A 14,511-nucleotide genomic window follows, 5' to 3' on the forward strand; every position below is an offset into this window, starting at 1 on the left:
AAGGATAGGGAGAGGGTTAGGGATAGGGAGAGGGTCATGGATAGGGAAAGGGTCAGGAGTAGAGAGTGGGTCAGGGATAGGGAGAGGGTCAGGGATAGGTATTCGGTCAGGGATAGGGAGAGAGTCAGGGGTACGGAGGGCGTCAGGGAGAGGGAGTGTGTCAGGGATAGGGAGAAGTTCAGGAGTAGAGAGTTGGTCAGGGATAGGGAGCAGGTCAGGGATACGGAGAGGGTCAGGGATAGTTAAAGGGTCAGGAATAGGGAGACGGTCAGGAAGAGGGAGAGGGGAGGGAGTGTGTCAGGGATAGGGAGAGGGTCAGGGATAGGGAGAGGGTCAGATGTACAGAGAGGGTCAGGAATAGGGAGGGGGTCAGGAGAAGGGAGTGGATCAGGGATATGGAGAGGGTCAGGAGTAGGGAGAGGGTCAGGAGTCGGGAGGGGGTCAGGGACAGGGAGAGGGCCAGTGGTATGGAGCGTGTCAGTGATAGGGACGGGATCAGGGATAGGGAGAGGGTCAGGACTAGGGCGAGGGTCAGGAGTAGGTAGAGGGTCAGGGACATGAAGAGGGTCAGGGATAGGGAGAGGGTCAGGGATAGGGAGAGGATCAAGAGTAGGGATTGGGCCAGGAGTAGGGAGAGGGTCAGAGATAGGATGAGTGTCAGGAGTAGGGAGAGGGTCAGGGATAGGGAGAGGGTCAGGAGTAGAGAGTGGGTCAGGTATAGGGAGAGGTTGAGGAATAGGGAAAGGGTCAGGAGTAGGGAGATGGTCAGGAGGTGGGAGTGTGTCAGGGATAGGGAGAGGGTCAGGAAGAGGCAGTGGTTCAGGGATAGGGAGAAGGTCAGGGATAGGGAGAAGGTCAGGAGTAGAGAATGGGTCAGGAACAGGGAGAGGGTCAGGGATAGGGAGAGGGTCAGGAATAAGGAAAGGGTCAGGGATAGGGAGAGTGTCAGGAATAGAGAAAGGGTCAGGAGTAGTGAGATGGTCACGAGGAAGGAGTGGGTCAGGGATAGGGAGAGGGTCAGGAATAAGGAAAGGGTCAGGGATAGGGAGACGGTCAGGAATAGAGAAAGAGTCAGGAGTAGTGAGATGGTCAGGAGGAGGGAGTGGGTCAGGGATAGGGAGAGGGTCAGGATTAGGGGTACGTGGAGGGTCAAGGATAGGGAGAGGGTCAGAGATAGGTAGAGAGTCAGGGATAGGAAGAGGGTAAGGAGTAGGGAGTGTGTCAGGGATGGGGGAGGGTCAGGGGTACGGAGAGGGTCAGGGCTAGGTCGTGTGTCTGGGATAGGGAGAAGTTAAGGAGTAGAGAGACGGTCAGGGATAGGGAGAGGGTCATGGATAGGGTGTGAGTCAGGGATAGGGAGAGGGTCAGGGTTATGGAGAGGGTCAGGGTTTGGGAGTGGGTCAGGGATAGAGAGAGGGTCAGGGGTACGGAGAGGGTCAGGGATAGGGTGTGGGTCTGGGATAGGGAGAAGTTCCGGAGTAGAGAGACGGTCAGGGATAGGGAGAGGGTCATGGATAGGGTGTGAGTCAGGGATAGGGAGAGGGTCAGGCATAGGGAGAAGGTCAGGGATAGAGAGAGGGTCAGGGGTATGGAGAGGGTCAGGGATTGGGAGTGGGTCAGGGATAGGGAGAGGGTCAGTGGTATGGAGAGGGTCAGGGGTATGGAGAGGGTCAGGGATAGGGAGTAGGTCAGGGATAGGGAGAGGGTCAGGGGTATGGAGAGGGTCAGGGATAGGGAGTAGGTCAGGGATAGGGAGAGGGTCAGGGGTATGGAGAGGGTCAGGGATAGGGAGTGGGTCAGGGATAGGGAGTATTTCAGGAGTAGAGATTTGGTCAGGGATAGGGAGTGGATCAGTGATAGGGAGAGGGTCAGGGATAGGGAGAGGGTCAGGATTAGGGAGAGGGTCAGGAGTAGGGAGAGGGTCAGGGAAAGGGAGAGTGTCAGGTGTAGGGAGAGGGTCCAGGATAGGGAGAGGGTCAGGAGTAGGGTGTGGGTCAGGAGGATGGTGTGGGTCAGGGATAGGAAGAGAGTCAAGGATAGGGTGAGGATCAGGGGTACGGAGAGTGTCAGGGATAGGTAGTGGGTCTGGGATAGGGAGAAGTTCAGGAGTAGAGGGACGGTCGGGGCTAGGGATAGGGAGAGGGTCATGGATAGGGTGTGAGTCAGGGATAGGGAGAGGGTCAGAAATAGAAAATGGGTCAGGGGTACAGAGAGGGTCAGGAGGAGGGAGTAGGTCAGGGATAGGGAGAGGGTCATGGATAGGGTGAGGGTCAGGGATAGGGAGAGGGTCAGGAATAGGGAGAGGGTCAGGAGGAGGGAGTTGGTCAGGGATAGGGAGAGGGTCAGGAGGAGGGAGTTGGTCAGGGATAGGGAGAGGGTCATGGATAGGGAGAGGGTCAGGAGGAGGGAGTGGGTCAGGGATAGGGAGAGGGTCATGGATAGGGAGAGTGTTGGGGTTAGGCTTATGCCTGAAACATCTCCTGCTCATCGATTACTGCCTGACTTGCTGTGATTTTCCTGCTTCATAATTTTCGATTCTGATTCTCCAGCATCTGCACTCCTCGGTTTCTCATAATTAGGGAGAGGGTCAGGAGTAGGGAGAGGGTCAGGGATAGGGAGAGGGTCAGGAGTAAGGAGAGGGTCAGGGATAAGCAGAGGGTCAGGTGTAGGGAAAGGGTCAGATAGGGAGAGGGTCAGGAGTAGGGAGAGGATCAGGAATAGGGAGAGGGTCAGGAAGAGGGAGAGGGGATGGAGTGTGTCAGGGATAGGGAGAGGGTCAAGGATTAAGAGAGGGTCAGGGATAGGTAGAGGGTCAGGAATAGGGAGAGGGACAGGAAGAGGGAGAGGGGATGGAGTGTGTCAGGGATAGGGAGAGGGTCAGGGATAGGGAGAGGGTCAGGGGTACGGCGAGGGTCAGGAATAGGGAGGGGGTCAGCTATATAGAGAGGTTCAGGAGTAGGGAGAGTGTCAGGAGTCGGGAGGGGGTCAGGGACAGGGAGAGGGTCAGGGGCACGGAGAGTGTCAGTGATAGGGACAGGATCAGGGATAGGGAGAGGGTCAGGACTAGGGCGAGGGTCAGGAGTAGGTAGAGGGTCTGGGACAGGAAGAGGGTCAGGGATAGGGAGAGGCTCAGGAAGAGGGAGTGGTTCAGGGATAGGGAGAAGGTCAGGGATAGGGAGAGGGTCAGGATTAGGGAAAGGGTCAGGAGTAGGGAGATGGTCAAGAGGAGGGCGTGGGTCAGGGATAGGGGGAGGCTCAGGAAGAGGGAGTGGTTCAGGGATAGGGAGAAGGTCAGGGATAGGGAGATGGTCAGGAGTAGGGAGAGGGTCAGGGATAGGGAGAGGGTCAAAACTAGGGAGAGGGTCAGGATTTGATAGAGGATCAGGGACAGGAAGAGGGTCAGGGATAGGGAGAGGGACAGGGATAGGGAGAGGGTCAGAAGTAGATAGTTAGGGACAGGAAGAGGGTCAGGGATAGGGAAACGGTCAGTAGTAGGGAGTGGGTCAGGGGTATGGAGAGGGTAAAGGTTAGGGAGAGGGTTAGGGATAGGGAGAGGGTCAGGGATAGGGAAAGGGTAAGGAGTAGAGAGAGGATCAGTGTTAGGGAGTGTGTCAGGAATAGGGAGTGTGTCAGGGATAGGGAGAATTTCAGGAGTAGAGAATTGGTCAGGGATAGGGAGCGGATCAGGGATACGGAGAGGGTCAGGGATAGGTAGAGGGTCTGGAATAGGGAGAGGGTCAGGAAGAGGGAGAAGGGAGGGAATGTTTCAGGGATAGGGAGAGGGTCAGGGATAGGGAGAGGGTCACGGGTACGGAGAGTGTCAGGGATAGGGAGAGGGTCAGTGATAGGGAGAGGGTCAGAACTAGGGAGAGGGTCAGAAGTAGATAGAGGGTCAGGGCCAGGAAGAGGGTCAGGGATAGGGAGAGGGTCAGTACTAGGGAGTGGGTCAGGGGTATGGAGAGGGTCAAGGTTAGGGAGAGGGTTAGGGATAGGGAGAGGGTCAGGGATAGGGAAAGGGTCAAGAGTAGAGAGTGGGTCGGGGATAGGGAGAGTGTCAGGGATAGGGAGAGGGTCAGGGATAGCGATTCGGTCAGGGATAGGGAGAGGATAAGGGGTACGGAGAGGGTCAGGGTTAGGGAGTATGTCAGGGATAGGGAGAAGTTCAGGAGTAGAGAGTTGGTCAGGGATAGGGAGCGGGTCAGGGATACGAAGAGGGTCAGGAAGAGGGAGAGGGGAGGGAGGGTGTCAGGGATAGGGAGAGGGTCAGGAGTAGGGAGAGGGCCAGGGATAGGGAGAGGGTCAGGAAGAGGGAGTGGGTCAGGATAGGGAGAAGGTCAGGGATAGGGAGAGGGTCAGGATTAGGGAAAGGGTCAGGACTAGGGAGATGGTCAGGGATAGAGAGATGGTCAGGAGTAGGGAGAGGGTCAGGGATAGGGAGAGGGTCAGAACTAGGGAGAGGGTCAGGAGTAGATAGAGGCTCTGGGACAGGAAGAGGGTCAGGGATAGGGAAAGGGTCAGTAGTAGGGAGTGGGTCAGGGGTATGGAGATGGTCAAGGATAGGGAGAGGTTAGGGATAGGGAGAGGGTCAGGGATAGGGAGAGGGTCAGGAGAAGAGAGAGGGTCAGTGTTAGGGAGTGTGTCAGGGATAGGAAGTGTGTCAGGGATAGGGAGAAGTTCAGGAGTAGAGAATTGGTCAGGGATAGGGAGCGGGTCAGGGATACGGAGAGGGTCATGGATAGGTAGAGGGTCAGGAATAGGGAGAGGGTCAGGAAGAGGGAGAGGGGAGGGAGAGGGTCAGGGATAGGGAGAGGGTCAGGGATAGGGAGAGGGTCAGAACTAGGGAGAGGGTCAGAAGTAGATATAGGGTCAGGGACAGGAAGAGAGTCAGGGATAGGGAGAGGGTCAGTAGTAGGGAGTGGGTCAGGGGTATGGAGAGGGTCAAGGATAGGGAGAGGTTAGGGATAGGGAGAGGGTCAGGGATAGGGAAAGGGTCAGGAGTAGAGAGAGGATCAGGGTTAGGGAGTGTGTCAGGGATAGGGAGTGTGTCAGGGATAGGGAGAAGTTCTGGAGTAGAGAGTTGGTCAGGGATAGGGAGCGGGTCAGGGATACGGAGAGCGTCAGGAAGAGGGAGAGGGTAGGGAGTGTGTCAGGGATAGTGAGAGGATCAGGGATAGGGAGAGGGTCAGGAGTACGGCAAGGGTCAGTATTAGGGAAGGGGTCAGGAGTAGGGAGAGGATCATTGATATGGAGAGGTTCAGGAGTTGGGAGGGGCTCAGGGACATGGAGAGGGTCAGGGATAGGGAGAGGATCAGGAGTAGGGAGAGGGTCAGGGATAGGGAGAGTGTCAGGAGTAGGGAGAGGGTCAGGGATAGGGAGAGGGTCAGGAAGAGGGAGTGTGTCAGGGATAGGGAGAAGGTCAGGGATAGGGAGAGGGTCAGGATTAGGGAAAGGGTCAGGAGTAGGGAGATGGTCAGGAGGAGGTAGTGGGTCAGGGATAGGGAGAGGGTCAGGAGTAGGGAGACGGTCAGGGTTAGGGAGAGGGTCAGAACTAGGGAGAGAGTCAGGAGTAGGGAGATGGTCAGGAGTAGGGAGAAGGTCAGGGACAGGGAGAGGGTCAGAACTAGGGAGAGGGTAGGAGTAGATAGAGGGTCAGGGACTGGAAGAGGGTCAGGGATAGGGAGAGGGTCAGGGATAGGAAGAGAATCAGGAGTAGGGATTGGGCCAGGAGTAGGGAGAGGGTCAGGGATAGGGAGTGTGTCAGGAGTAGGGAGAGGGTCAGGGATAGGGAGAGGGTCAGGATTAGGAAAAGGGTCAGGAGTAGGGAGATGGTCAGGAGGAGGGAGTGGGTCAGGGATAGGGAGAGGGTCAGGAGTAGGGAGAGTGTCAGGGATAGGGAGAGGGTCTGAACTAGGTAGCGTGTCAGGAGTAGGGAGATGGTCAGGTGTAGAGAGAAGGTCAGGGATAGGGAGAGGGTCAGAACTAGGGTGAGGGTCAGGAGTAGATAGAGGGTCAGGGATAGGAAGAGTGTCAGGGATAGGGACAGGTTCAGAACTAGGGAGAGCGTCAGGAGTAGATAGAGGGTCAGGGACAGGAAGGGAGTCAGGGATAGGGAGAGGGTCAGGGATAGGGAGAGGGTCAGAAGTAGATAGAGGGTCAGGGCCAGGAAGAGGGTCAGAGATAGGGAGAGGGTCCGTAGTAGGGAGTGGGTCAGGGGTATGGAGAGGGTCAAGGATAGGGAGAGGGTTAGGGATAGGGAGTGTGTCAGGGATAGGGAGAATTTCAGGAGTAGGGAATTGGTCAGGGATAGGGAGCGGGTCAGGGATACGGATAGGGTCAGGGATAGGTAGAAGGTCAGGAATAGGGAGAGGGGAGGGAGTGTGTCAGGGATAGGTAGAGGGTCAGGGATAGAGAGAGTGTCAGGGGTACGTAGAGTGTCAGGGACAGGGAGAGGGTCAGGGATAGGGAGAGGGTCAGAACTAGGGAGAGGGTCAGAAGTAGATAGAGGGTCAGCGACAGGAAAAGTGTCAGGGATAGGAAGAGGGACAGTAGTAGGGAGTGGTTCAGGGGTATGAAGGATAGGGAGAGGGTTAGGGATAGGGAGAGGGTCAGGGATAGGGAAAGGGTCAGGAGCAGAGAGTGGGTCAGGGATAGGGAGAGGGTCAGGGATAGGGATTCGGTCAGGGATAGGGAGAGGATCAGGGGTACGGAGAGGGTCAGGGTTAGGGAGTGTGTCAGGGATAGTGAGAACTTCAGGAGTAGTGAGTTGGTCAGGGATAGGGAGCGGGCCAGGGATACGGAGAGGGTCAGGGATAGGTAGAGGGTCAGGATTAGGGTGAGGGTCAGGAAGAGGGAGAGGGTCAGGACGAGGGAGTGTGTCAGGGATAGGGAGAAGGTCAGGGATAGGGAGAGGATCAGGATTAGGGAAAGGGTCAGGATTAAGGAGATGGTCAGGAGGAGGGAGAGGGTCAGGGATAGGGAGATGGTCAGGGATAGGGAGAGGGTCAGAACTAGGGAGAGGGTCAGGAGTAGATAGAGGGTCAGGGAGAGGAAGTGGATCAGGGATAGGGAGAGGGTCAGGATTAGGGAAAGGGTCAGGAGTAGGGTGATGGTCAGGAGGAGGGAGTGGGTCAGGGATAGGGAGAGGGTCAGGAGTAGGGAGAGTGTCAGGGATAGGGAGAGGGTCAGAAGTAGATAGAGGGTCAGGGACAGGAAGAGGGTCAGGGATAGGGAGAGGGTCAGGATTAGGGAAAGGGTCAGGAGTAGGGTGATGGTCAGGAGGAGAGAGTGGGTCAGGGATAGGGAGAGGGTCAGGAGTAGGGAGAGTGTCAGGGATAGGGAGAGGGTCTGAACTAGGTAGCGGGTCAGGAGTAGGGAGATGGTCAGGTCTAGAGAGAAGGTCAGGGATAGGGAGAGGGTCAGAACTAGGGTGAGGGTCAGGAGTAGATAGAGGGTCAGGGACAGGAAGAGGGTCAGGGATAGGGAGAGGGTCAGGGATAGGGAGAGGGTCAGAAGTAGATAGAGGGTCAGGGCCAGGAAGAGGGTTAGGGATAGGGAGAGGGTCAGTAGTAGGGAGTGGGTCAGGGGTATGGAGAGGGTCAAGGATAGGGAGAGGGTTAGGGATAGGGAGTGTCAGGGATAGGGAGAATTTCAGGAGTAGAGAATTGGTCAGGGATAGGGAGCGGGTCAGGGATACGGATAGGGTCAGGGATAGGTAGAGGGTCAGGAATAGGGAGAGGGGAGGGAGTGCGTCAGGGATAGGTAAGGGTCAGGAATAGGGAGAGGGTCAGGAGTAGATAGAGGGATAGGGAGAGGAAGAGGGTCAGGGATAGGGAGAGTGTCAGGGATAGGGAGAAGATCAGAAGTAGATAGTGGGTCAGGGACAGGAAGAGAGTCTGGGATAGGGAGAGGGTCAGTAGTAGGGGGTGTGTCAGGGGTATGGAGAGGGTCAAGGATAGGGAGAGGTTAGGGATAGGGAGAGGGTCAGGGATAGGGAAAGGGTCAGGAGTAGAGAGAGGGTCAGGGTTAGGGAGTGTGTCCGGGATAGGGAGTGTGTCAGGGATAGGGAGAAGTTCTGGAGTAGAGAGTTGGTCAGGGTTCGGGAGCGGGTCAGGGATACGGAGAGCGTCAGGAAGAGGGAGAGGGGAGGGAGTGTGTCAGGGATACGGAGAGGGTCAGGAATAGGGAGAGGGTCAGGAGTACAGCAAGGGAGAGGAATAGGGAAGGGGTCAGGAGAAGGGAGAGGATCAGTGATATGGAGAGGTTCAGGAGTTGGGAGGGGCTCAGGGACAGGAAGAGGGTCAGGGATAGGGAGAGGGTCAGGGTGAGGGAGAGGGTCAGAAGTAGATAGAGGGTCAGGGCCAGGAAGAGGGTTAGGGATAGGGAGAGGGTCAGTAGTAGGGAGTGGGTCAGGGGTATGGAGAGGGTCAAGGATAGGGAGAGGGTTAGGGATAGGGAGTGTCAGGGATAGGGAGAATTTCAGGAGTAGAGAATTGGTCAGGGATCGGGAGCGGGTCAGGGATACGGATAGGGTCAGGGATAGGTAGAGGGTCAGGAATAGGGAGAGGGAAGGGAGTGTGTCAGGGATAGGTAAGGGTCAGGAATAGGGAGAGGGTCAGGGGTACATTGAGTGTCAGGGATAGGGAAAGGGTCAGGGATAGGGAGAGGGTCACGGATTGGGTGAGGGTCAGAAGTAGATAGAGGGTCAGTGACAGGAAAATTGTTAGGGATAGGGAGAGGGACAGTAGTAGTGAGTGGGTCAGGGGTATGAAGAGAGTCAAGGATAGGGAGAGGATTAGGGATAGGGAGTGTCAGGGATAGGGAGAATTTCAGGAGGAGAGAATTGGTCAGGGATAAGGAGCGGGTCAGGGATACGGATAGGGTCAGGGATAGGTAGAGGGTCAGGAATAGGGAGAGCGGAGGGAGTGTGTCAGGGATAGGTAAGGGTCAGGAATAGGGAGAGGGTCAGGAGTAGATAGAGGGATAGGGAGAGGAAGAGGGTCAGGGATAGGGAGAGTGTCAGGGATAGGGAGAAGATCAGAAGTAGATAGTGGGTCAGGGACAGGAAGAGAGTCTGGGATAGGGAGAGGGTCAGTAGTAGGGAGTGTGTCAGGGGTATGGAGAGGGTCAAGGATAGGGAGAGGTTAGGGATAGGGAGAGGGTCAGGGATAGGGAAAGGGTCAGGAGTAGAGAGAGGGTCAGGGTTAGGGAGTGTGTCCGGGATAGGGAGTGTGTCAGGGATAGGGAGATGTTCTGGAGTAGAGAGTTGGTCTGGGTTCGGGAGCGGGTCAGGGATACGGAGAGCGTCAGGAAGAGGGAGAGGGGAGGGAGTGTGTCAGGGATACGGAGAGGGTCAGGAATAGGGAGAGGGTCAGGAGTACGGCAAGGGAGAGGAATAGGGAAGGGGTCAGGAGTAGGGAGAGGATCAGTGATATGGAGAGGTTCAGGAGTTGGGAGGGGCTCAGGGACAGGAAGAGGGTCAGGGATAGGGAGAGGGTCAGGGATAGGGAGAGGGTCAGAAGTAGATAGAGGGTCAGGGCCAGGAAGAGGGTTAGGGATAGGGAGAGGGTCAGTAGTAGGGAGTGGGTCAGGGGTATGGAGAGGGTCAAGGATAGGGAGAGGGTTAGGGATAGGGAGTGTCAGGGATAGGGAGAATTTCAGGAGTAGAGAATTGGTCACGGATAGGGAGCGGGTCAGGGATACGGATAGGGTCAGGGATAGGTAGAGGGTCAGGAATAGGGAGAGGGGAGGGAATGTGTCAGGGATAGGTAAGGGTCAGGAATAGGGAGAGGGTCAGGGGTACGTAGAGTGTCAGGGATAGGGAGAGGGTCAGGGATAGGGAGAGGGTCACGGATTGGGTGAGGGTCAGAAGTAGATAGAGGGTCAGTGACAGGAAAATTGTTAGGGATAGGGAGAGGGACAGTAGTAGTGAGTGGGTCAGGGGTATGAAGAGAGTCAAGGATAGGGAGAGGGTTAGGGATAGGGAGAGGGTCAGGGATAGGGAATGGGTCAGGAGCAGAGAGTTGGTCAGGGATAGGGAGAGGGTCAGGGATAGGGATTCGGTCAGGGATAGGGAGAGGATCAGGGGTACGGAGAGGGTCAGGGTTAGGGAGTGTGTCAGGGATAGTGAGAACTTCAGGAGTAGAGAGTGGGTCAGGGATAGGGAGCAGGTCAGGGATACGGAGAGGGTCAGGGATAGGTAGAGGGTCAGGATTAGGGTGAGGGTCAGGAAGAGGGAGAGGGTCAGGATGTGGGATTGGGTCAGGGATAGGGAGAAGGTCAGGGCTAGGGAGAGAGTCAGGATGAGGGAAAGGGTCAGGATTAGGGAGATGGTCAGGAGGAGGGAGTGGGTCAGAGATAGGGAGATGGTCAGGGATAGGGAGAGGGTCAGAACTAGGGAGAGGGTCAAGAGTAGATAGAGGGTCAGGGAGAGGAAGAGGGTCAGGGATAGGGAGAGTGTCAGGGATAGGGAGAAGATCAGAAGTAGATAGTGGGTCGGGGACAGGAAGACAGTCTGGAATAGGGAGAGGGTCAGTAGTAGGGAGTGTGTCAGGGGTATGGAGAGGGTCAAGGATAGGGAGAGGTTAGGGATAGGGAGAGGGTCAGGGATAGGGAAAGGGTCAGGAGTAGAGAGAGGGTCAGGGTTAGGGAGTGTGTCCGGGATAGGGAGTGTGTCAGGGATAGGGAGAAGTTCTGGAATAGAGAGTTGGTCAGGGTTAGGGAGCGGGTCAGGGATACGGAGAGCGTCAGGAAGAGGGAGAGGGGAGGGAGCAGGTCAGGGATACGGAGAGGGTCAGGGATAGGTAGAGGGTCAGGATTAGGGTGAGGGTCAGGAAGAGGGAGAGGGTCAGGACGTGGGAGTGGGTCAGGGATTGGGAGAAGGTCAGGGTTTAGGGAGAGGGTCAGAGCTAGGGAGAGGGTCAGGAGTAGATAGAGGGTCAGGGAGAGGAAGAGGGTCAGGGACAGGAAGAGAGTCTGGGATAGGGAGAGGGTCAGGGATAGGGAGAGGGTCAGAAGTAGATAGAGGGTCAGGGCCAGGAAGAGGGTTAGGGATAGGGAGAGGGTCAGGATTAGGGAAAGGGTCAGGATTAGGGAGATGGTCAGGAGGAGGGAGTGGGTCAGAGATAGGGAGATGGTCAGGGTATTGGGAGAGGGTCAGAGCTAGGAAGAGGGTCAGGAGTAGATAGAGGGTCAGGGAGAGGAAGAGGGTCAGGGACAGGAAGAGAGTCTGGGATAGGGAGAGGGTCAGTAGTAGGGAGTGTGTCAGGGGTATGGAGAGGGTCAAGGATAGGGAGAGGTTAGGGATAGGGAGAGGGTCAGGGATAGGGAAAGGGTCAGGAGTAGAGAGAGGGTCAGGGATAGGGAGAGGGTCAGGGATAGGGAGAGGGTCAGGAAGAGGGAGTGGGTCAGGGATAGGGAGAAGGTCAGGGATAGGGAGAGGGTCAGGATTAGGGAAAGGGTCAGGAGTAGGGAGATGGTCAGGAGGAGGGAGTGGGTCAGGGATAGGGAGACGGTCAGGAGTAGGGAGTGGGTCAGGGATAGGGAGAGGGTCAGAACTAGGGAGAGGGTCGGGAGTAGGGAGATGGTCAGGAGGAGGGAGAAGGTCAGGGATAGGGAGAGGGGCAGGACTAGGGAGAGGGTAGGAGTAGATAGAGGGTCAGGGACGGGAAGATGGTCAGGGTTCGGGAGAGGGTCAGGGATAGGAAGAGGATCAGGAGTAGGGATTGGGCCAGGAGTAGGGAGAGGGTCAGGGATACGGAGTGTGTCAGGAGTAGGGAGAGGGTCAGGGATAGGGAGAGGGTCAGGATTAGGGAAAGGGTCAGGAGTAGGGAGATGGTCAGGGATAGGGAGAGGGTCTGAACTAGGTAGCGGGTCAGGAGTAGGGAGATGGTCAGGTGTAGAGATAAGGTCATGGATAGGGAGAGGGTCAGGAGTAGGGAGAGTGTCAGGGATAGGGAGAGGGTCTGAACTAGGTAGCGGGTCAGGAGTAGGGAGATGGTCAGGTGTAGAGAGAAGGTCATGGATAGGGAGAGGGTCAGAACTAGGGAGAGGGTCAGGAGTAGATAGAGGGTCAGTGATAGGAAGAGGGTCAGGGATAGGGACAGGTTCAGAACTAGGGAGAGCGTCAGGAGGAGATAGAGGGTCAGGGAAAGGAAGAGGGTCAGGGATAGGGAGAGGGTCAGGGATAGGGAGAGGGTCAGAAGTAGATAGAGGGTCAGCGCCAGGAAGAGGGTCAGGGATAGGGAGAGGGTCAGTAGTAGGGAGTGGGTCAGGGGTATGGAGAGGGTCAAGGATAGGGAGAGGGTTAGGGATAGGGAGTGTGTTAGGGATAGGGAGAATTTCAGGAGTAGGGAATTGGTCAGGGATAGGGAGCGGGTCAGGGATACGGATAGGTTCAGGGATAGGTAGAGGGTCAGGAATAGGGAGAGGGGAGGGAATGTGTCAGGGATAGGTAAGGGTCAGGAATAGGGAGAGGGTCAGGGGTACGTAGAGTGTCAGGGATAGGGAGAGGGTCAGGGATAGGGAGAGGGTCACGGATTGGGTGAGGGTCAGAAGTAGATAGAGGGTCAGTGACAGGAAAATTGTTAGGGATAGGGAGAGGGACAGTAGTAGTGAGTGGGTCAGGGGTATGAAGAGAGTCAAGGATAGGGAGAGGATTAGGGATAGGGACAGGGTCAGGGATAGGGAGAGGGTCAGGAATAGGGAGAGGGTCAGAAGTAGATAGAGGGTCAGGGCCAGGAAGAGGGTTAGGGATAGGGAGAGGGTCAGTAGTAGGGAGTGGATCAGGGGTATGGAGAGGGTCAAGTATAGGGAGAGGGTTAGGGATAGGGAGTGTCAGGGATAGGGAGAATTTCAGGAGTAGAGAATTGGTCACGGATAGGGAGCGGGTCAGGGATACGGATAGGGTCAGGGATAGGTAGAGGGTCAGGAATAGGGAGAGGGGAGGGAATGTGTCAGGGATAGGTAAGGGTCAGGAACAGGGAGAGGGTCAGGGGTACGTAGAGTGTCAGGGATAGGGAGAGGGTCAGGGATAGGGAGAGGGTCACGGATTGGGTGAGGGTCAGAAGTAGATAGAGGGTCAGTGACAGGAAAATTGTTAGGGATAGGGAAAGGGACAGTAGTAGTGTGTGGGTCAGGGGTATGAAGAGAGTCAAGGATAGGGAGAGGGTTACGGATAGGGAGAGGGTCACGGATAGGGAATGGGTCAGGAGCAGAGAGTGGGTCAGGGATAGGGAGAGGGTCAGGGATAGGGATTCGGTCAGGGATAGGGAGAGGGTCAGGGGTACGGAGAGGGTCAGGGTTAGGGAGTGTGTCAGGGATAGTGAGAACTTCAGGAGTAGAGAGTGGGTCAGGGATAGGGAGCAGGTCAGGGATACGGAGAGGGTCAGGGATAGGTAGAGGGTCAGGATTAGGGTGAGGGTCAGGAAGAGGGAGAGGGTCAGGACGTGGGAGTGGGTCAGGGATAGGGAGAAGGTCAGGGCTAGGGAGAGATTCAGGATTAGGGAAAGGGTCAGGATTAGGGAGATGGTCAGGAGGAGGGAGTGGGTCAGAGATAGGGAGATGGTCAGGGATAGGGAGAGGGTCAGAACTAGGGAGAGGGTCAGGAGTAGATAGAGGGTCAGGGAGAGGAAGAGGGTCAGGGATAGGGAGAGTGTCAGGGATAGGGAGAAGATCAGAAGTAGATAGTGGGTCAGGGACAGGAAGACAGTCTGGAATAGGGAGAGGGTCAGTAGTAGGGAGTGTGTCAGGGGTATGGAGAGGGTCAAGGATAGGGAGAGGTTAGGGATAGGGAGAGGGTCAGGGATAGGGAAAGGGTCAGGAGTAGAGAGAGGGTCAGGGTTAGGGAGTGTGTCCGGGATAGGGAGTGTGTCAGGGATAGGGAGAAGTTCTGGAGTAGAGAGTTGGTCAGGGTTAGGGAGCGGGTCAGGGATACGGAGAGCGTCAGGAAGAGGGAGAGGGGAGGGAGCAGGTCAGGGATACGGAGAGGGTCAGGGATAGGGAAAGGGTCAGGAGTAGAGAGAGGGTCAGGGTTAGGGAGTGTGTCCGGGATAGGGAGTGTGTCAGGGATAGGGAGAAGTTCTGGAGTAGAGAGTTGGTCAGGGTTAGGGAGCGGGTCAGGGATACGGAGAGCGTCAGGAAGAGGGAGAGGGGAGGGAGCAGGTCAGGGATACGGAGAGGGTCAGGGATAGGTAGAGGGTCAGGATTAGGGTGAGGGTCAGGAAGAGGGAGAGGGTCAGGACGTGGGAGTGGGTCAGGGATTGGGAGAAGGTCAGGGTATAGGGAGAGGGTCAGAGCTAGGGAGAGGGTCAGGAGTAGATAGAGGGTCAGGGAGAGGAAGAGGGTCAGGGACAGGAAGAGAGTCTGGGATAGGGAGAGGGTCAGGGATAGGGAGAGGGTCAGAAGTAGATAGAGGGTCAGGGCCAGGAAGAGGGTTAGGGATAGGGAGAGGGTCAGGATTAGGGAAAGGGTCAGGATTAGGGAGATGGTCAGGAGGAGGGAGTGGGTCAGAGATAG

At 56.3% G+C, this 14,511-nt stretch overlaps 1 protein-coding gene across 1 annotated transcript in view; it reads right to left on the reverse strand.

Moving 5' to 3' along the window:
* LOC148148823 (uncharacterized) overlaps positions 1-14,511 on the reverse strand; it is a gene marked incomplete at its 5' end in the record, with an annotated part of 44,226 nt that overhangs the window by 13,581 nt on the left and 16,134 nt on the right. The window contains one exon of the mRNA XM_087991804.1: positions 1,550-1,767. Within this exon, the coding sequence (XP_087847930.1) occupies positions 1,550-1,767 (218 nt within the window). The remainder of the gene's footprint in view (positions 1-1,549; positions 1,768-14,511) is intronic.

The sequence above is a fragment of the Chiloscyllium plagiosum genome, unplaced genomic scaffold (genome assembly GCF_037043375.1).
Source record: "Chiloscyllium plagiosum isolate Xiang-an unplaced genomic scaffold, Cpla_swu_hap1 HiC_scaffold_11, whole genome shotgun sequence".
In the NCBI taxonomy this organism is placed as follows: Eukaryota; Metazoa; Chordata; class Chondrichthyes; order Orectolobiformes; family Hemiscylliidae; genus Chiloscyllium; species Chiloscyllium plagiosum.